Source organism: Dendropsophus ebraccatus, chromosome 9 (assembly GCF_027789765.1).
Source record: "Dendropsophus ebraccatus isolate aDenEbr1 chromosome 9, aDenEbr1.pat, whole genome shotgun sequence".
Classification (NCBI taxonomy): domain Eukaryota; kingdom Metazoa; phylum Chordata; class Amphibia; order Anura; family Hylidae; genus Dendropsophus; species Dendropsophus ebraccatus.
The window spans coordinates 49,177,695-49,199,518 of NC_091462.1; the positions used below are offsets into that span (position 1 = coordinate 49,177,695).

General features: G+C 43.3%; 1 protein-coding gene across 15 annotated transcripts in view; it reads right to left on the minus strand.

The window, feature by feature from the left end:
- Positions 1-21,824, minus strand: part of MAP2 (microtubule associated protein 2) — a 176,007-nt gene that overhangs the window by 58,514 nt on the left and 95,669 nt on the right. For 14 of the 15 annotated variants that reach the window (XM_069983246.1, XM_069983252.1, XM_069983251.1 and 11 more), the window contains 2 exons: positions 15,892-15,961; positions 3,361-3,641 (listed from right to left, as the gene is read on the minus strand). In XM_069983246.1, the coding sequence (XP_069839347.1) occupies positions 3,361-3,622 (262 nt within the window). In that variant the 5' untranslated portion in view covers positions 3,623-3,641; positions 15,892-15,961. Of the gene's footprint in view, positions 1-3,360; positions 3,642-7,821; positions 7,900-15,891; positions 15,962-21,824 lie in introns of those variants that run through there. The other variant, XM_069983244.1, reaches the window with a different exon arrangement.

A 21,824-nucleotide genomic window follows, 5' to 3' on the forward strand; every position in this document is an offset into this window, starting at 1 on the left:
TACATATGTTATTTGTAACCTCAGCTGCTCCATCCTAAGCTCACCTTACTGACAGGACTGGGGAGCAGGTGTAATACATTAGACGTACACAACTGAATTACTGTCATTTCTTTCTTCTCCTGTGTTTCATAACCCTCTCTTATTTGCCTGAAGGCATACATACTGTACATTACAGAAAGGCTTCTGGCTGCAACAAAGTCACTCAAAAAGGAATTAGTACCTACTACAAAAGCATGCTTAGTTAGGAATATGCCTTTAAGGCTCTGAATAATGGTCTTGTAATACTGTGGTATTATTTTTGCATCTGATTAATTTCTTACCCTTACACAGCAAATAGCCCGCTGTTTAATTTCATTTTTTTCCTTTTTAGCCAAATTTAACTTGTAAAAAAAAATGATAAAATACTAATAATGATGCATTCCAATTACTGCAAAATTCTCATTGCATAAAAAATTCTATTTGTATTATAGTTGTTGGAAAACATACAATAAATATTGTAGGTAAGCCTAGCTGAAAAGGGTCGTCTCAATCTGTCATCACTTAAACAGATCCTTTAATGAATACATTCAATTTGGCCTGAATGAAATGGGTTATAAAATTGTAGGACACTCAGTTATCAGAGGGTTGTCTCCGATTTGGGACCCACACCAATTAGTCATAGCAGACAGCAACTGCCAGGAGAAACTCTTGCCCTGGAGGACCCAACCTGTCTGTGTATGACATGGACAGCCCACTACTTTCAAAGGGTAATGTGTAATGCTCCATATTCCCTGTGGTGGCAATACAGGGTATAAATCACTGATAGGTTCCCTATAGATTTCAGCTAATGGTTGTGTGCTGGCATCAAAACCAACCCATATCACTTATCTTTTGGACACACCTATAAACTAGACAACCCCTTTTAAGATCAGAAGCATCAGTCTGTTAATTTACCTATACGAGGTCTACCAATGAGTCTGACTAGTAAAGGATTTAAAAATATCCTATTTGGCATTGCTTGAGCCCTTCATTCATATACCAAAATAAGTTTATCCATTCATCCATCCATCCATAAGATCAATAAAATATATTGCACATATTAACATTTCTGGAAAATATTACTGGATCTTAGAGCTTCTATTAAATAACATGTTGCATCATGTTATCCTCTTCCATTTATTGTTACTCCAGTGTCACACTGCCTTAAAATATGTGAACAAACTCATAATTTGACAATTTTAGAGCTCATGTCTCACTGATTTATTGTGCAGGCATCCGTGACAAGTGCCACCAACTCATTTATGATAACCAAATGGCAAAAAGAACATATTTGCACCTAGAATAGCACATTCCCTCCAGCCAAACATCATAACAAAATCTAAATGGCACCAGGGCTGACCTTTTCATACTTCAAAGAATTTCAACAATGTAATTTCATGCCGCCGGCACGGGATTCGTTTTAGTAGTCTGTCCACAGCAAACTACACATGGAGTTTTAAAAATGCTTAGCTTCATAAGACTAATGACCTAGGAGGCCAAATCCTTCAGGAAAAATTAAGGGAGCGCTCTCTAAACAGTTTAGAAAAGGACGACGACTTCATAGCAATTGTATATGTTGAAGCAATGCAATAGAAAAGATGGACAGCAATTATAGCTATTCTTTCTGAAAGAGCAGGGAAGGTGCATCTGAGGGCTCCAAGGTTTCAAACATTAGAAGGCTTCTGCACAGCCCCTTCTGACTTGTCAGGATTCTTAGCTTTACTTTTGAAGCAGACGGTTTCATTCAGAGGAAGATACCACTTATTATGGAAAAAATATACCATAAATATTTTTGTGCTTCCATGTATAAATAGGAGGAAAATAGAAATACGGTACAGATAAGGTGCATATTGGCCATGAGGTGATATGAGTATCTCACCTCAGGAGGCAGATTGTGGTGGCTATAAATCATACTGCTACACAGTTCTATTCTGCACTATTGGCTTCATCGACACTATGGCCTATAAATGACGGCTGGACACAGATATGGAATGCAATGCCATTAGGACTGGCATTATTGTATAGAGATATACAGTACACTTTGCTGCTCCGTTATATAATGCTGATTTTCTGCACACAAACATTGCCCAGGATTTTCTATAGCTTTTGCTATAGGCAATGAGAAAGCCAGAGTCAACCCTGGTAGAGACCCATTGCAGGTGGTGTGTGCCATGTTAATAACTCTAGCCCATGGATTGGTAATATCTTCCGGTGCATAAAGTAGTTTTGTAAACTAAGATCAGTCCCTTTAACTAATTTGGTTATACAGAATTGGTTAAAAAAAAAACACAAGCTACTTTTTTCTGCAAATTCTCAGACATCTAAGAGAGGGGGCACACTTCCATAAGGATACAGAACAGGAGACATGTTTGAAGGGGTATATTGAGGGCTTACATCATTGGGCCCATGTTTGAAACTTCAGGCATCCATGTAGCTGGCACAATTATCTAGTTTGGTTTTGATAAAGCATTAGCATTAGCTGCCGTCTCACGATCATAATTAGCGGTCATTTATATTACGAGCCGGAAGCTTTTTTATATAACCAAACATAATGGGGGAGATTTATCAAAACTAGTGCAAGATAAAATTGAAAGTGTTACCTACAGCAACCCATATTAGGATTACGGAAAAATGACTGCTGAAATGCAGTTGGATGTTTTTCAGTGGATTTTACCAACTTTTTAAAAAAATAGTTTTGATTAGAGATGAGCGAACCTCGAGCATGCTTGAGTCCATCCGAACCCGATCGTTCGGCATTTGATTAGCGGTGGCTGCTGAAGTTGGATAAAGCTCTAAGGTTGTCTGGAAAACCTGGATACAGCCAATGACTACAGTATATCCATGTTTTCCACATAGCCTTAGGGCTTTATCCAACTTCAACAGCCACCGCTAATCAAATGCCGAACGATTGGGTTCGGATGGACTCGAGCATGCTTGTGGTTCGCTCATCTCTAGTTTTGATACATGTTCCCCCAATTCTCTCAAATATACGTCTGAAACTATTTCTCATTGTTTTAATTTTACATTTGGCACATAAGGCCAGAATGCCCCAGCACATAAGTCAAAAACATACATAGGATCCCATCTATCCGACATGCTTTGGCATTTGACGGAAATGTAACTTTTCACTGTACTGAAAGGTAAAGCCAATGTGTTCCAGTGCAAATGTACCAAGCAAATAAACATTTACTGCGAGATATTAAGTTTCCTTTGGAGAAGATATGCAACTGTATGTATGTCTTTCTGGCATATGTGCTGAAGAATAGTTCAGAATACAATTTGAACAGAGCCTAAAACATAGAACATTGCAGAAGACAGTGTTCCCTGGATACACATCCTTACCTGCAGTCTCGGAATCTCCAGATGGCATCTCTCCATTGATGCCATTCTCCTTGCTTGTAGGATGGGATCCTTGGTGAGCCCTCTCGCCATATGCTCTTCCCTCCGACTCTCTGAAGGGAATGCCATTGGAGCTGTGCACCATTCCATCTCCTGCTCCCCCTTGCTCTTTCATATCTGTTGTGTGAGGGAGAGGTGAAGCCTCACTGAGCTGTCCTGGCGCCCAGTGGGATGATTTGGGCTCATCCTGCCTGTTATCCGTCATACTTCCTCCAGCCAGAAACCTGCAACCAAGATAAAATTATTTACCTGGAAAAAATACACACTCACTGTATAAATAGAAAATATATTATGACAATGTTTAGAACATGATTTGGCCATGCCAGCTTTCTAAAGTGTACTCATTTATAGGTCTCTCTCTCTCTCTTAATGTAGTCATTGTTATAGCTTCCATGCTGTTTGCACTTGCTGTTTGCATATATGTCTAGTTATAGAGGAATCTAGTGCCCATTTAACTGTTTATTTATGCAGAGTCAAGAATAACTATGTTAAAACAGGATTTGTTAAAGTTCTGAATGGTATCCAATACCTCAGTGTTATAACTAGGTAGCAGTGACATTGCATCCATACTGAAATACAGGAAAAAAATGGGAAATTAAGTCATTAGGGTTGTTAAAGGCAACTGGTTAAAGAAGTAGTCCATAACTATTTTTTTCTGTATATAGTGCAGCATAGGCTATTATTATCGAATAATGTAAGTGCTTTTGTGTATACCTTGATGCCTTGTGTATTTTAGTTGATGTGACATGCATGGGTTGCCTTCCATCTTGATTCCTATTTCCCCTCAGCTATTGTTTCCTAAAACAGCCTACATATCCCATGATATAGAATTTCTGTAACTTAAATTACACTACAGTCTGTTTCCTTTTCTTCCTAATAACTCTTACACACAGGATAGCAGCATCAGGCTACATCACATAGGACACTATGCATAGGGGACATACAGAAGAACAAGGAAGGGTGAGGAGGGTCTGAGTTGCCAGAAGTAATCTGATCAGGAAGTCAGCCACATAGAAAAGACTGACTGCCTGTCTGTCTACACATTAGAGCATGCAATTCTCTGGTTGTCAGACTGGGGATTACATGACACTGTATATAATGAAATGTGTGAACATAGCTAAGTTGGGAAGAAACAGATGACACTGTAGGACTAATGATGGTGAGATAGCTGTATATGAAAAAAAATGGAGTGCTTCTTTCATACTTTTTCCTTGTAAGAAAAACATGTTAATTTTATAAAGTTAAGTGTGCCTGTCGTTATGAAAAACCTTTGTCATGTCATAGAGACATCTCAAAAGTTTTGATCGGTCCGGGTCTGAGTGTTCAGACCCGTACCGATCAAGAGATAGAGCCAGGAGAAGACACACTGCAGCACGTCCACTCTCCGCTCTGACTTAGAAAAAAGAGTTGGACTTATAATGGGCTCTTTTTTTTTTTTTTAACTCAGAGCAGGGAGTGGACACGCTGCAGCTGTACCGATCGGTACGGGATCTGGACTGATAAAAACTTTTTACATATAGGTACCCTTTAAGAAATTATATGTTACCAAAACTTTGCATTATATTCAACACCTACTTTGTTTTTTGTTTTTTTTTATTGGTGCATCATATTGATTTTCAAGGAAAAAAAAACACGAAACTGGCATCTACCTTGAAAAAAATCTGCATTTGCCTAAAACTACTGGGAAAACCAATAAAACCCCCCTTAACTTAAAGCTCCAGACTCTTGTTTGGCAAACAGACGTGTAACTGTGATCTACAACAGACTTTCATTGTTCCCGTTATATTCACATAAATCTTTCCAATTGCTTCTTACAGAGTTTTAACAAATGCTCCTTTTCTTGTCTGAAAACCAAGTTGCAGTGAGAAAAGAAATTGTGGACTAGTGAAAGAGTCGCATTGTGTGACAAGAAAGGAATAGGCCAGGCACCACTACTCTATCTAAAGTCAATGAATGTTGGTTAAACTGATTGCTTTAATCTTTTCTGGGCACAGCCCGTCATTCAGTAAGTTAATAAAATATTAATTTCCTTTATTCACACAATGCTTAACATACATTGACTGACCATTAAATTGTATGAGGAAGCAATTTACGCCACAGTACAGAATACAATTATACTATGGTAAAGGCAGCAAAAAGTACATAAAGGATGAATAGAACATAACATTCTTATTGACAGGGAGAGAGAGTTTAACGAACTAGAAACTCACAAGGCTAGATCGGTAGCATATGAAGGTTATTCTTTGTATGTTGAAAAGTTATACAACTTCCCCATATACTTTCTGCATGAATTCCAGATGGTTCTCATGGCATCTCTGCTTGCCGTCATTTCTTGCTTACTTCCAGGGGATAAACTTTATCCTGGTTATTGCAAGATTGTTGCAAGACAGACTTCTGATTTCGGATCATCATCTGGCCAGTGTGCATATTATTTCCTACAAGTACTGTGTTCCCAAAAATAAGCCTATATGGTGTCCCACCACGTGTGTTACTTGTCTTTATACCCCTTGCAAAAGCCTGTACTTCAAAGTAGTAGTGGTAATGAGGTAGTAACTAAGTTTTACCACTAGATGTCGCTAGCAGGGCCGTATTTGCCACTAGGCACCCGTGGTCCGGTGCCTAGGGCGGCGCCCTGCGAGGGGCGGCATCCGCGGGGAACAAAATATTTTTTTTTCTAAAAAAAAAAATATATTTTTAATCCATGCCGCCATAGGCACTGGACCACGGGTGCCTAGTCCGCGCCTGGGGGGCGGAGGATATTTGCGTTGGGCAGCTTCGGGGGCTGGCCGGGCTGAGCGTATGGCACACACTACCTCTATTACAAGCCGGAAGCTAATAGCTGCAGCCCCGCAGTCCCGGACTTCTCCCCTGCTCGGAGCGATGACGTCACATGTGCTGCCGAACAGGAGAGAAGTTCGGGACCGCGGGGCTGCAGCTATGAGTTTCCAGCCTGTGATAGAGGCAGCATGTGCCAGAAGCTCAGCCTGGCCGGCCCCGAAGCTGCATGGCAGGAGACCTGCCTAGCCTGCCTCTGCCCCCCGGCTGCACCTTCTCCCCCCAGCTTCTCCCCCTGCACCCCCCAGCTGCTCTCCCTGCCCCCAGCTTCTCCCCCTGCCCCCCCAGCTTCTCTCCCTGCCCCCCAGGTTCTCCCCCTGCCCCCATCTGCTTCCCCTGCACCCCCCAGCTTCTCCCCCTGCACCCCCCAGCTGCTCTCCCTGCCCCCCAGGTTCTCCCCCTGCCCCCCAGCTTCTCACCCTGCACCCCCCAGCCTGTCCCCCCAACTGCTCCCCCTGCCTGTCCCCCCAGCTTCTCCCCTGCCGCCAAGCTTCTCCCCTGCCCCCTCCAGCTTCTCCCCTGCCCCCCAGCTTCTCCCCCTGCCTCCCCAGCTTCTCCCCTGCCACCCCAGCTGCCCCATCTTCTCCCTGCCACCCTAGCTGCCCCCTGCCCCCCATCTGTTCCCCCTGCCTGTCACCCAAACTGCCCCCCAGCTGCTCCTTCTGCCCCCATCTACTCCCACTGCCACCCCAGCTGCTGCCCGTCACCCCAGCTGCTCCCCCTGCTGATTCTTCTGCCCCACAGTTGCTCCCCTGCCCCCATCTTCTTCCCTTGCCCCCACAGCTGCTCCCCCTGCCCCTTTCACCCCAGCTGCTCCCCCTGCCTCCCCAGATTCTCCCCCTCCCTGTCACCCCAGCTGCTTTCCTGCCCTTGCTACCCCAGCTGCTCCCCCTGCCCCCCCAGATTCTCCCCCTCCCCATCACCCCAGCTGCTCCCCTGCCCCTGTCACCCCAGCTGCTCGCCTGCAGACGAGTTGTGGTCAGGGAAGTCTTCATGATGCTGCGCCAGATGGAGAAGAAAGCAAAAATTGAGTAATGGCAATCGGAGAAGACGTCACCTGTGAGTCATTAGTAACTGCACTGTAATCACTTCTATAGTGTGCAGAACCAGTGTACCATTGGGGTCTATAAGGGTCAGTGTAATGTTTGCGGTAGCGTACTGACACAGCCCCGCGTCACTACAGTACACTAGCGCAAACCTTTGAACTAGGACCCAACTACAAGAGCTGCAGGCACTACAACTCCCAGCATGTCCTGAGGGCTGCAGACTGTTAGTACATGCTGGGAGTTGTAGTGCCTGCAGCTGTTGTAGTTGAGTCCTAGGTGCATTATACACTGGATGCTTTGTGGAATATAAGAATACATAGATTTGTGGGGACCAGGCCCGGACTGGCCATAGGGCAGTTCTGGCAAATGCCAGAGGGGCTGCCCCCTCCGTGGGCCGGTCCAGACCCCCTCAATACCCGGCTACTTCCTCCCCCAACCCCCAACTCCTGTAAACTCCTGATGCTGGCCAGCCAATCACACGGCCCTGCAGCATCAGGAGGTTACAGGCTGTCTTCTCACTCACAGTGCAGTGCGGCCTCCTCTTCTTCCTGTCCCGGGAAGCCCCGCCCCCTGCTGCCCCTGTCGGCCCTGTCACTGACATGCAGAATGAGCAGGCATCGGCTGGGCCTGCTCACTTACATGTAAGTTCTGGGTCCTGCAGAGATCACATGACCTCCCCTGCAGAGGTCACAAGACCTCCCTCACTGAAGGCCGGGGCAGCGCCTGTGTGTGACTCTCCCCCTCCCTGTCAGCAGCAGCCGGGACAGGAGAGGAACCATCAGCAGCAGCAGCAGCAGCAGCAGAGTGTGTGAGTAATGGAGGCACTGGGGGAGGTGTTATGTATGGGTTCTGACTAAATCACTACTGCACCCATCATTATGCCCCCAGACCACTACTGCACCCACCAATATGCCCCAGACCACTACTACACCCACCATTATGTCCCCAGACCACTACTACACCCACCATTATGCCCCCAGACCACTACTACACCCACTATTATGTCCCCAGACCACTACTACACCCACCATTATGCCCCCAGACCACTACTACATCCATCAGTATGCCCCCAGACAACTACTACATCCATCATTATGCCCCCAGACCACTACTACACCCACCATTATGCCCCCAGACCACTACTACATTCACCATTATGCTCCTTAGACCACTACTACACCCACCATTATGCCCCCAGACCACTACTACACCCACCATTATGCCCCCAGACCACTACTACATCCACCATTATGCTCCTTAGACCACTACTACACCCACCATTATGCCCCCAGACCACTACTACACCCACCATTATGCCCCCAGACCACTACTACACCCACCATTATGCCCCCAGACCACTACTACACCCACCATTATGCCCCCAGACCACTACTACACCCACCATTATGCCCTTAGACCACTACTACACCCACCATTATGCCCCCAGACCACTACTACACCCATTATGCCCCCAGACCACTACTACATCCACCATTATGCTCCCACAGACCACTACTACACCCACCATTATGCCCCCTAACCACTACTACACCCACCATTATGCCCTTAGACCACTACTTCACCCACCATTATGCCCCCAGACCACTACTACACCCATCATTATGCCCCAGACGACTACTACACCCATCATTATGCCCCCAGACCACTACTACACCCACCATTATGCCCTCAGACCACTACTACACCCACCATTATGCTCCCTAGACCACTACTACACCCACTATTATGCCCCCAGACCACTACTACACCCACCATTATGCTCCCTAGACCACTACTACATCCATCATTATGTTCCTTAAACCACTACTACATCCATCATTATGCCCCCAGACCACTAGACCACAGGGGGCCTTTCTATTACATAGAGGGAACCTGGCTTTAAATACTACAAGGGGCATAACATGGGCGCTGTAACAGCGTGAACTAATATAGATGGGGAGTTTGTATAGAGGTGATGATGGTGCTGGAGCTAAGAGCCTATAATGTTTGTCTGGTAGACGCTGCATAGATGATGCATAGACGACCCCGTACGATAAGTGGGCCTGTGTGCTTTGAAATGCCAGGGCCGATTTTCAGTCCCAGTCCGGCCCTGGTGGGGACTCAGTGTAGGGAAGTGACCCCAGAACAGCACTAATAGGGGACAGGGGGAGATGTTTTTGTTCTATACCCTATTAGTGATGTTCTGGGGTCACTCCCCTACACTGAGCCCCCACAGATCTCTGTATTCTTATATGCCACAACGCATCCAGTGTATAATGCACCTAGGACCCAACTACAAAAGCTGCAGGCACTACAACTCCCAGCATGTACTGACAGTCTGCAGCCCTCAGGATATGCTGGGAGTTGTAGTACAGTGTAGATAGATGTATTGCTGGACCTTCAGGGCTGATGGTTGTCACCCACAGATTGCAGCCACCAGGAGACTCTGCACACAGTGATTTATTATAGGGTTGTCTTCTCAGAGACTACAACTCCCAGCATACCATGAGAGCTGTATAAATGTAGGGATTTGTCACAGATACAGAAGAATCCAGGAAGGGACCAGGTCAGCATGTCGTGTCTCACTGGTTCTATATTGGTGGGCCCCAAGGATCATTTTCTCTGGTGGGCCCCAGGCACCCCAGTCCGACACTGGACAGAAGCGGTCCCCGAACTAAGAGGTCCCCAGCCTCCTTTCTTCCTCCATCACGTCTGTTTGATGAGAAGAGCGGCATCAAGCAGAGCGCCACCCAAGTGCCAGGGTATATACCATGCATATAACCTGCCAGTGCCGGGGGGGGGGGGGTGTGGCGGGGGGTGCCTTAGCATGCAAAGTCGCTTGTATGCCTGGTCGCTAGTATGTATTTTGTATGCTTTATTATTGCACAGCTGTAGGTAACTAAAGGGTTATTGTTTCTGAGATCTGTGCACCAATGAGAACTCTCTTTCTTCTCTTGCACTCTCTTCTCACCCACTCACAGCACATGTTACATATGCTGTAGGAAGTTGTCACATGGGGAGAGGAGGTGTAACCACACTTAGTGAGTGTTACTCTGGTTTCTGTAGAGGAAAGATGCAAGCCAGAATGGTCCCTACAGCAGTCAAGCTGGGCCCTGGCTTATGCCAGGTCCCCTGTTAGAGGACAAGTCCAGTGTAGTCTGAGGTGTGGTACAGAACAGATGCACACGGGGACTCGTTTCTCAAAAGTAGCACTTGTACACACTATGCAGTGCTAAACACTCACAGAGAGGAAAAAGTCAGGGATCATCCCAGCCCATGCCGTGAACAAGTCTAAAGGTGCAGGACAGTATCCTGAAGAAAGAGGAACTGATCCAGAGAGAGCAAAGTTGCTAGAAGCCTATGTACTCTATCTCGCAGTGCCGGTGTAACCAGAAAATTCTGACCACTCTGCTCCTCCCAGGTAACAAGGTCTGGGGCTTGTGTCACCCTCTAGCATGGGTCACCCGACACTGGTGGGCAAAAGGTGGTGCAAAGATCAAGGAGTGAAAACACAGGCACAAGTGTTCTCTCTAGTCTCTATTATTATAGGTATTCTACCTACTCTATTTCTAAAATTCCGGCAGAGTACAGTACTACTTTGGGTTGGGACTCTCTCGACATCTTCCTCTCTACTTCTCTGAACGTACTCTACTTCTTAGCACACAACCAAGCCAGCACGGCTATTCTACCTCTTAAGCTCTCAGCATAAGTCTTGTCAGTCAAGTCCAAAGTGAGTTATCAAGGCAAATGTCTATTGTGTATCATTATATCAAGTATTCCTGCAGTAAAGAAGAGTTTACTTATTGCAACGGGACTCTGTGATTCTTATCTTTCCTTGGGTAATCTCCCCTTTCTGTAGGTGGTGGTACCAATAGTCCGGGTGGGTCACAACTCCACTCCGGACCACCGTGATAAACGTCCAAGGGACCCCCAAACAGACCAGCAGGTTACTAACCACAGGGGAAAGGGTATAGCCAGCCTCACTAAAAGAAAAGCAGGTGTGCCATCATACCTGTGTCTAACCGGCACTGGCGTCACGACAGCATAACACCTGGCTGAGCTATATCTTGACCACCCACTACACTAGTGGAGTCACACAGCACCATCTACCAAGTGACCAGTTGCGCTTCAGAGCAGGGCTACACCACACCTTAAATGAATTTTTGCTCAAAAAAAGGCACTATGGGGGAAATTTTTTAAGAGCTTTGCGCCTATTTTTAGGTCTAAGTTTTGTTCATGAACCAGTATTCGATGGGCGAATATTTTTTAGATGCAACTTTTTTTTTTTTTAATCTGCCTGTTTTGAGTATTCACCAAAAAGCTCACATTATCATTTGCGACTTTTTAAAAAGTCGCACAAACAGGTGCAGGCCCACGTCTTCTTAGTACCAGGTGAATATGCACAAGATATTGGAACACAATACACACCAATCCTCATTAGAATGGTCACACACATTAGACTCACTATGTCCCACACACGGCGTATACGCTGCGTATTTACTGCTGCGATACGCAGCAAATACGCAGCAGATACGCAGCAGATTAGATCTAAATAACTGAACACAGCATCAAATCTGCACCGTCAAATCTGCTGCGTATCTGCTGCGTATCTGCTGTGTGTGTTTGTACCCTTATTCTGTTTTTTTTGCTAGTAAATGCCTTATAATCCCCAGCTGACTGTTTACAATCCCCTAATGCTGCCTGTTTAAATATGTGCAAATGCCTGTCTCCCAGCAAAAGCAAGAGATTGTCTGCAAAGCTATATGCTGTTATATAAAATAATTTTTATACTTATTCTTACATAAATTGGACCATTATAGATTCTTTCCCCCGTTACCTAATGATATAAGCCTTGGGCACACCATGTCCAGACAGGCCCAGGTCACTAGCTGTCAGCAGTGCCTTCTACCTCAAGGCCTGGTGCTACAGCTGAATGAGTCCAAAGAAATCAGGTCAATTTTTACATCTTGTTAATCATTGCTGCTGACTACTGGCTTCTGCTGAACATATGACACCTGCAGGAATGATATCTCCAAGCTGATACGCTAGGCTGCACATGGATAGATGAATTCCTACTGTTCGGCCACAGCCACTACTTGGATTTTTTACACATCCTTAAAGCAAATGCCCATTTACTCATTATGTCAGTAAATGCCCATTAGGATGGAGTTATGAACATTTCATGTTTATAGATTTCATGTACCAAGGCTATTTTATATAAATAAAAAAAATATGACTGCTACATAGCAAACAATACACCAAGCAATGAGCATGTTACAATGTAGTTATCATGGGGAAAATACTGGTTTACAGGAGGTGAAAAATATGTTAGTAACTACCTGTTTTCTGGTTATGTGCATTTAAATAGTTACTACCATGACTACCATTATTAGAAACAAATATACTGTTTTGACTGTAAGGCTATGTTCAGACTGAGTAAAACAGGAGCAATCCGCCACAGAATCCTGCCTGCTTCAGTGTGTCAATGGGATACCTTGCATGCCTTTGCTCTCTGCCGCTCTCTGCTCAAAGAACATGTCAATTCTTTGAGCAGAGAGCAGTGGAGAGCGGTTGCACTCGAGACATCCCATTGACACGATAAGGCAGGCAGGATTCCGAGTAGAGTCTGAGGCGGGGGCTATGCTGCGGAGTTCCACCCTTAGACTATGTTCACACAACGTATAAGCCACTTTGTGTACCGGCCAGATGATCTTTGCAACAGCAGAGTTCTGATGCGGGCGCATCTGTGCGCGCCCGCATCAGAACTCTCCACTGCACACTATGGAGCGAGCGTGTGCACTGACAGTTGTTTGCGGAGCCGCTAGGGATACCAGTCAGAGCGTATACCATGTGTATAAGCTACGGCCGAGATCCCATAGACAGCAAGGTAACATATTTTCGTAATAATCATGGCCGTTGTGCGTCGTGGTTTTACGAAAATATATATAAGTAAAAAAATAAAAAGAAGCTTCTCTTCCTTCGGTCTGGTAGAAGTCCAGTATAGTATTTTGCACACTGCACTCACTGTGCTCAAGTATGTTATTTGTCCACACTCATTGAGAACCAGATATTTTCTTTCAGTCTTTTGGTTAGTATTTTCTCAACCAATATCAGAAGTGGAACTGACAGGGCAAAATTATATTGGAAAGATTTGCACAGTGTTTTCAATCCACTCCTGGTTTTGGTTCAAAAAAGCCTGACCAAAAGACTAATGGAAATACTATATGTGACTCCAGGACATAAATGATCCAGATTTCTGAGGTCCCAAAAGAAAAACTAATATGTGGATAAGGTCTGGATTTCTTGGGTTATAGCAAAAGGGGTGTAGCTCTGTATCCCAAAAATTAGATCACAAGATGGGGCAACCAGCACCAGTCCTTCTGTCCTTGGTAGTTAGGGATGTGGCATTTTAAAGTGGACCTGTGAGCAGGAAAACAGGGGTGTAAATAAGCCTATGGCTAGATATGGCTTCTCACCACAATTATAGGGATACTGTTATTTAATTACAAGAGCCCAAGTAAGTCCCGCTTGCTTGAATATGCCTATACATTTTCACTGATGGGCACTAGATAAGCAAAGAACATGGACTGGACCGGACCTATCTGGACTCCAACCGTGCTGGGGAACACCCCCTAGGCACTTGAACATCATTTGCATATTAACAAGAAGAAAGGCCTATATCTTACTCTTGGAGAGGACTATTGAAATAAAACAAGGTATGCCCAGAATCATGACGACTAGTCCTTTCTAGCCATGTGCCATATTTTATTATTTTCTATAAGGCCTCTTCTATGTTCTCATCTGCATAAGGTTACTATTGTTTTATCAGTTGTTCCATTGGTTTAATCTGCTCCACATGCAAATATTCTAATGTGAATGTGCATCCACAGACTGCAGCTAAGTGTTCATACAAAGGATAACAACTCCTGTAGATACAGTCATGGTCATTTGGCTTAGGACAGATATCTCACATTTTACAGTATTTCCCCTGCTCACCTAATAAGACCCGCGTCTTATTAAACCAAGATAGGCACAGGTTAGGCCGGATTTGCTAAGAGGTCTGCGCCTCTTAGTAAATCCAGTGGGGCAATTGGGGGTGGGGCCTAATTTAGGACACGCATACAAGTACACCATTCTTCATAAATGTCCCCCATTAAATAAGTTTTATCTTTAATTGTTTTTTCTTTTTCAGGAAAGCCATACCATCATTATACCAGTCTGCAACATGTGTAATAGAACAGCATAATAGATATCAGCATATCCAGTGTAATAGGTATCAGTACATCCAAAATATACTTCTTGATAAAAAAGAATCCATTGTTTTTCAAAACAAAAATTCTAATAAAATTTTTTAAATAATGATAATAATTAACGGTTTCATAAGTACATAACAAAGTTGATAACAGAAGATCCAGCTGAGATCCAGCTTAGCAATTACATCCATATTCTTACATGCTAAATATTACAGGAAGGATTACAAGGTGCATCAACCCTGAAAGCTGTGATCAGTCTGACAGTACAGGATCTACCCAGGGAGAGTTGATTCTCATCGCTGTTTTACTAGCCAGCAATTAAATAGTTAGCAAAGTGACTGCAATGCAGTATTTTAGCTTACTTGGGAATTGCAGTGAGACCTCTTGCTTGGTGAATGCTGCAATTGAGAAGCAACATAACGGACTAATAATAAAGTCAGGTTATTTACTCACCCAGGGCAAGCAATGTGCATGGATTAATCTTAGAATAATTAGGCTCTCTGTCCAGAAAAAGTAGACTCAGCAGCTCCGTGGCTGGATTTTGAGCTGAATACCTGCAGTCAGGCACCAGGTGTAACCTGAGTCTGATGTGTCATCAAATATAGCATGGGGTAGGAGGTTAGAATAAAGCAAACTTTAGCAGCTGTAGCCACTGTAGACTATGCTCCACACAGTGCCATTGCATGCAGTTGTTAGACGTCTCACATCACTGCACAGATGTCACAGAGATGGACACTGCAGCCACCAAATGGGCCCCATGGAGAGCAGCAATTGTGGGAACAATGAATTATTAACACCAAGCAGCCTTTTATAATTATTTCAGATGTGGCACAGATGATTTTGTCATTTAGAGCGGAATTATCCGGGCACAGACATCTGTGAGTGGGAATTCCCAGCCATTGCCTGTATATCGAGATCAGGTACTGGGCACTGTCACAATGGCAGTAGTTGGGGGGAGGGGGGCATTTGACTTTTCTTGAATCTTTTCAACTAGTCTGCCTCTTTTATATAAAATATACATTAATGGTGCGTTCACACCTACAGGATCTGCAGCTGATTTTCTGCAGCAGATTTCATTTAAATAACTGAACACATCATCAAATCTGCTGCAGATCTGCTGCAGATCTGCTGCAGATCCTGTAGGTGTGAGCGCACCCCCCAAGAACAAAAAATGTAAAAATAATGATAATCCTTCCAGTCAACCCTTTTGAAATAAAGGGCATATGCGAACATTGTTTTACGATTAATTACCAGCATGCAATGGTCTTGGTAGCTTAGTATGTGATCTATGATGGACTGTAGGTAGGGATTTACTCAGCACAAGCTGGTAACTGACTTACCCCTTTTGGTAGTCAGGTTCCTTCTTCTTCCTGAACAGCAACGACTGCCTCTAGACCAGATATACGTCACCTAGCCAAATGACAATAAGACATACATTTTATTAGTTCTGTTGGAGGATTCATAGGCTTCATCTTTTATTGTAATTCTGTACTTTTGGTTTTCAACTAAAAATTTATTGGAATACTAGATTTTGTTTTCTTTTTTCTTTTTTTTTTGCCAATTTATGTCATTAATGCCTGTTTTAGTAAATACATTTGCCAGGAGGAAATGGAAACTCTTATCTTCAAATTTTTCTTCTGTTATTCCTCCTGGAACTGTATAATTCCAACATTAAAGGGGTTATCCAGCGCTACAAAAACATGGCCACTTTCTTCCAGAGACAGCACCACTCTTGTCTCCAGCTTGGGCGGGGTTTTGCTGCTCAGTTCCATTGAAGTGAAATGAGCTTAATTGCAAACCACAACTGAACTGGAGACAAGAGTCGTGTTGTCTCTGTAAGAAAGTGGCCGTGTTTTTATAGCACCGGATAACCACTTTAACAACTAAGTAATATCATCCTCCTTGCTAGTAAGGAAAAGCACAAAGCAGAGTTCTAAAAGTAGCCAAACGTATAAGATACAAGTAGGTCGTCAGCTTAGCAACCGAACAATCATCTTGTGAACAACTGTTGCAACGAGGGCCCTTGCACACTAAGGAAATCACACGGATAACTTGCCGCGGATTCCATCAATCGTCCACGGCCCTCCCGTTTGAAGTTCCGCCGGACCCATAGACTCCATTCTATGGTCAGGCAGATTCTGCTGTCCCCCCCAAAGAATTGACATTTTAATTCTTGGGATGGATGGCAGAATCCGCCTGAGCCTAGAATGACGGCCAGGTGTTCAAGCGGGAGCGTGCACGGAATACGCTCGAGGTTATCCAAGTGATTTCCATAGGGTGCAAGGGCCGTAATACAGCAATACACATATTGACCATTACAGTAATTTAAAGCATACCTTTGATTTAGAAAAACTTTTAACATTTCATGGCAACATAATGAGACACCCTCTGATCCTTAGACCAAGCAGGGAGAAGCGGGTAGTAGCATGCTTTACTCCCTGACTTGCTGTATCATTAGGACAGATGAGTACAATTTTTTTTTCTCCACTCCAACTTGGCCACATTTTTCCCTAGAAGAATCCCCTAGACAACCCTTAAGGTGGCCCCACACTTGTTTTGTTTTTTGGGGGGGGCGTTTTTCTGGCCTCCAAAAAATTGCTTATTCGTTGCATGGCGTTTTTTTTTCTTCATGTGTTTGCAGGTGACGATCCTCTTTATTTGTGAAGAATATTCATAATCGTTTGTTGTATCTCGCCTAAGGTCAGATTCACATGGCATCAATAAAGTGCTGTTATTGCTGGAATTTTACAATGATTTTGTTAAAACCATGGGGTTTTGTTGTGATCTCCATATAATCATAACAATAAATCACTATTTGACTGCACTATGGGAATATATGCTAAGACAGCTCTAAAGTCTATCTCCTGTGATTCTAATAAGTAAATCATGTAGAGGGGCCCAGAAAATGTAGGTCTAATTTTCCACAACATCCTAGTTAGCCAGTAGGCTAAGAATGATACACCTCTACTCCGAAATATGAGCCATGAAGCTCAAACACTATCTTCACCCCTTTATAAATAATTGAATGTCCCCTACATTCTTCTGAATTACCCAGTCCACAGAGAGCTAGGAAAATCCACAATACTGTAACCTATTGCTGGGCAGAGAAAGAAGGGATGATGAAATGTAAACCTTCCACTTACTGCAGGATTATTCATGTAAAGTATCTCTTTTTCATGTATTACTTAATTTAATTTAATGCTTCCTATATGCTATTTAAATGCACGGTTATAGGCTGTCTGGATATGGAAGAAACGTGATAATGATAAATTATTCTTCAAGACAATGACCCACACTTACTGGATTTATTAAGGATTTTTAAGGGAAACGTATAGAATTGTCCGAAACATGAACAATGCAATCTATTTGGGGACCCCTTTAACACTTGGTTGTGGAGACGCCCAGTTGTCAGTGTATTCATCAATTACCTCACTGGGTACTACGAGTAGAACAGAGGGTCCTACTAGTAGAACAGAGGTAGTTATAGAAAAAAATGTGTTCTGGAATTGGTTAACGGAATTAAAACACTGTACAGGGTACAATTACAATCATATATTTTATTGTCCATGAATGTGTTCTTAGTTATTTCCAGTTAGCACAGGAACATTTATTAAAATCTAATTAGTTTTGTCCCTAGATGATTGGGTTATTACTAATGCAATGTTTAGACAGTTCTACATAGTTATAAACAAGACAAGACAAGACAAGACTGTCATTTATCTGATGTATTACTAAAACTGATAAATCATTTAAAAAACAATCAATAAAGATTGCGTCTCAATAACTGCTCATTTGTAAAATGATTGCAAGGAGTTTACAACAGGCCCTTATGGTTCTGGTAGACTGAGTGTAGCATGCTGCTTCAGCCTTATGTCTGGACTGGGAATAGCTGGATGCTAGCAATTAACCGTGGGATAATAAAAAGGAACTACCTAGTGGAAGTTATTTCAGCCCTTGGCCAAACATTGTCTTTTTTTAAACGACTGCTAATGGTTTAATTAATACTAGCTGAGTATTTGTTTCCAAGGGAAAAAAATAATAATTTCCTTTTGGATGTTTGAGACTTTATTAGGGCTCTCCTCTTACATAGAACTGATAGAGATTGGCTCGAGAGTTATGGTTGGAGCCTAGTTTACATGAGAGATATAATTTTTTTTTTAAAAAACCACTTAAAGGGAACCTGTCATCATTTCATACTGTCCCAGCAGCTTCTCCCTACCTTAACCTTGGTTGATAGATCGTTTTTTGTTTGGCTACAGGAAAAGGTCTACCATGAAGGGGTTGGCCACTTGATAGTAAAATTGTGCAGTGTATAGTATTAGTACCTGTACTCACTGCACTTACTGACAGCAGCTCCCTGTGTACCTCATAGAGTTAAAATCATATACCCCTCCTCCAGGCTGTGCTGCCCTACTGTGTGGTGATTCTGTCTAGTGAAGCATGGTCACATGTTCCACCATGTCGGCCATCTTATGGACAGACTCACCACAGAGTAGGACAGCACAGCCTGGAGGAGGGGTGCGTGAGGTACACAGGGAGCTGCGACTACACTTACTAATACTGTACACTAAACTATTTTACTATAAAGTGGCCCTTGAAGTGTCTGGCAGTGGTTTATTCCCCTATTCCTATCCAGGACACATGCATGCTTGGTCATGTATATAAATATGCAGAAGAGTCTAACTCTCAAAACACGGGGATAGCCAGATATTCCCCTCCAAGGAAGGAAAACTTAGCAAAGAGAGGGCTCCTGTAAGAAGAACACCAAAACATATTAAAGGGCCCATTCAGTCAATATCCCACTCAGTTAAAAGTCTAAGAACATGACAAGGGAAATACCAAACCAGAGATTCATCCACAGACAGCTGTTTCAGGGTGTTGCCCCTCATCAGTGTGGAGTAGGATTCTGGCAGGTGGGGGCAATGCCACTCAGACCACTCAGACAAAAAAAAAATCAAGCAATTTACAGCATTTTCTTTAGCTGGGAAAGATAGGATAACTTGCGGCCAGCCAAATGTGAGTCCAGGCCAACAACTGTTGATGGTGTTCCCTGACCTATATTCTGATAAGTCCAACATGCCTAACAGAAGATCTTAATAAGTCTGATGAGTGGAAGTTAAGGATATTATGAAATTAAAGGGGAAGTATCAGCAGGTTAGATGAATCTAACCTGATGATAGCCCCCTAATGCGCACAGGACACAGAGGAGGATGGTGTGTCTCATACCTTTTTCCTTGGCACCATTTCTGTGCTGTTATCAGTGTAATCCTCGGTCTGGAGTAACCGTAGGAGCAGTGCCCCACCCCCAGAGCGCTGAACTGCCACGCTCCATTCAATAATAATTAATGGATCAGGTGGCTAGATCCGTGCTCAGGGGGCAGGGAAGTGCTCCTAACTGTGCTCCTGACCGAGGATTACTCTGATAACAGCACAGAAGCAGGGCAAAGAAACAAGGCACAACTTCCTTCTCAGCGTCGAGATTCTTCTAACATGCTGATAGTTCCCCTTTAATATAAGATGTGCATAATTTTGGTAAATGGTTAAGTGTTTCCAGGGGGGCCAGGTCAAAAACCTCTTTAAGGACATTGTCCCGCAGCAGCACACAATAGGGCTTTACCCCTGCTATTACACAGATATTCCAAGACATTTGTAGAAAGGTCCATCCAGCTTTCCCGAGGTGACTATTGTAATGAATACCTAAATACATAAATCTCAATAGAATAATAATCCAAAACCCATTTTATCCCCCTGGATATATATGGATAAAGTAATATCTGGGTGTTACCATTTACTCTATCCACAAACCTTGGTACTGTGTAGGTGACACTATACTGACAAACTGTATGCTAAGATCCTGTTGTAAATTTATTTGTATATTTCTGGGAGAAGTGACAGCAATGACACAAAGTTAAAGGGATACTCCGGTAAAACAAAATTGTTTTCAAATCAACTGGTGTCAGAAAGTTATATAGGTTTGTAAATTACTTACTGTAGCGCTGACAGCTCTTTTTTATGAACATTCGTTTTTTTTTTCCTTTTTACAATTACATTTTTGAATATTCAAGTTACTAAAAGTTAATTTTATTTTTCACATAAGTGGGCTTTTACTCAGAAGGTGTGTCATGGCCTTACTCTTCCCCGGTTTCTATATAGTTAAGCCTCTAAATGTAATGCTGCCACCAATTACCATCTCTGGATTTTGAGTTCATTTGCATAGTATTACCCATAATTCCTATTACATTTAGCTAATCTCTTCCAAATTGAATCTCGGCTCAGCAGACACACTTTGAGCTGTGGCCTTTGTGTTAGTTAAGGTGCAACGAGAGGAAAGGTCACCAAATCTCACTGCAGAGCCCTCCCACCTTAAGCCTACTTAACCAAGATTTTTTGTGGTTAAAGCTATCTCATATTACCGTCATATGTAGAAGATAAAAGCTGATTCTACAAATATTGATACACAGCAATTCTGACACCAAGAATGTGCAATGGTTTCCAGTGCCAAAGCTGCCTGCTATGTATTGCAGAGAATATCCAAATACATATAGCTTCAGGCTTGTAGAAAATGAGGAATCCGACACTGTATTTAGGAATTTAACCAAAACAAAGATATCTGTGATTTATACCCTTATCCGGGGTTTACATGTCTAGTACAAACAGGCCTGCTGTGTTAGCTTGTACAAAACTAGATATACATGAAATGTATATGACTGAATAGTACCCTGGGGAGGAAACTGTAGCCTTCTCTAGATCCAAAGTGCTACTTGTTCATTCAGAAAACAGTTAACACTTCCAGGGCCATCTAGACACATTGATGAGCCAAGTGCAAACATATCATGAGTGGATCCCCTCTTCTTTATCCACAAATTTATACCATGACAACCCAAGCTGTGCTTTTATTTATATGGTGCACACAGTATACAGATGCCCCCCAAGAGTTACAGTGACAGATACCCCCAATACTTCTTTAGATGTCTCCCTATAGTGCTTGCCACAAATGCTCCTAGGCTGAACTTCACTGTGGAGAACCCAACGCAGCTGCCTAATTTGCCCTACGCCTAAAACAGTCCTGAATAAGTCTGATCTGATTTGTCTATGTAAGCAGTGTTAGGCATATATTTTGTTAAAAGCTTTTAAGTCAAATTAGGTCAATTTAAATGTTTTAAATGTAGATGATTATCAGAAGCAAAAAAAAATCTCCAAAAATTGTGTTAAAGGGAACCTATCAGCAGGTTAGATGTGTCTAATAATATGTCCCTATAGTATATGGGGCACT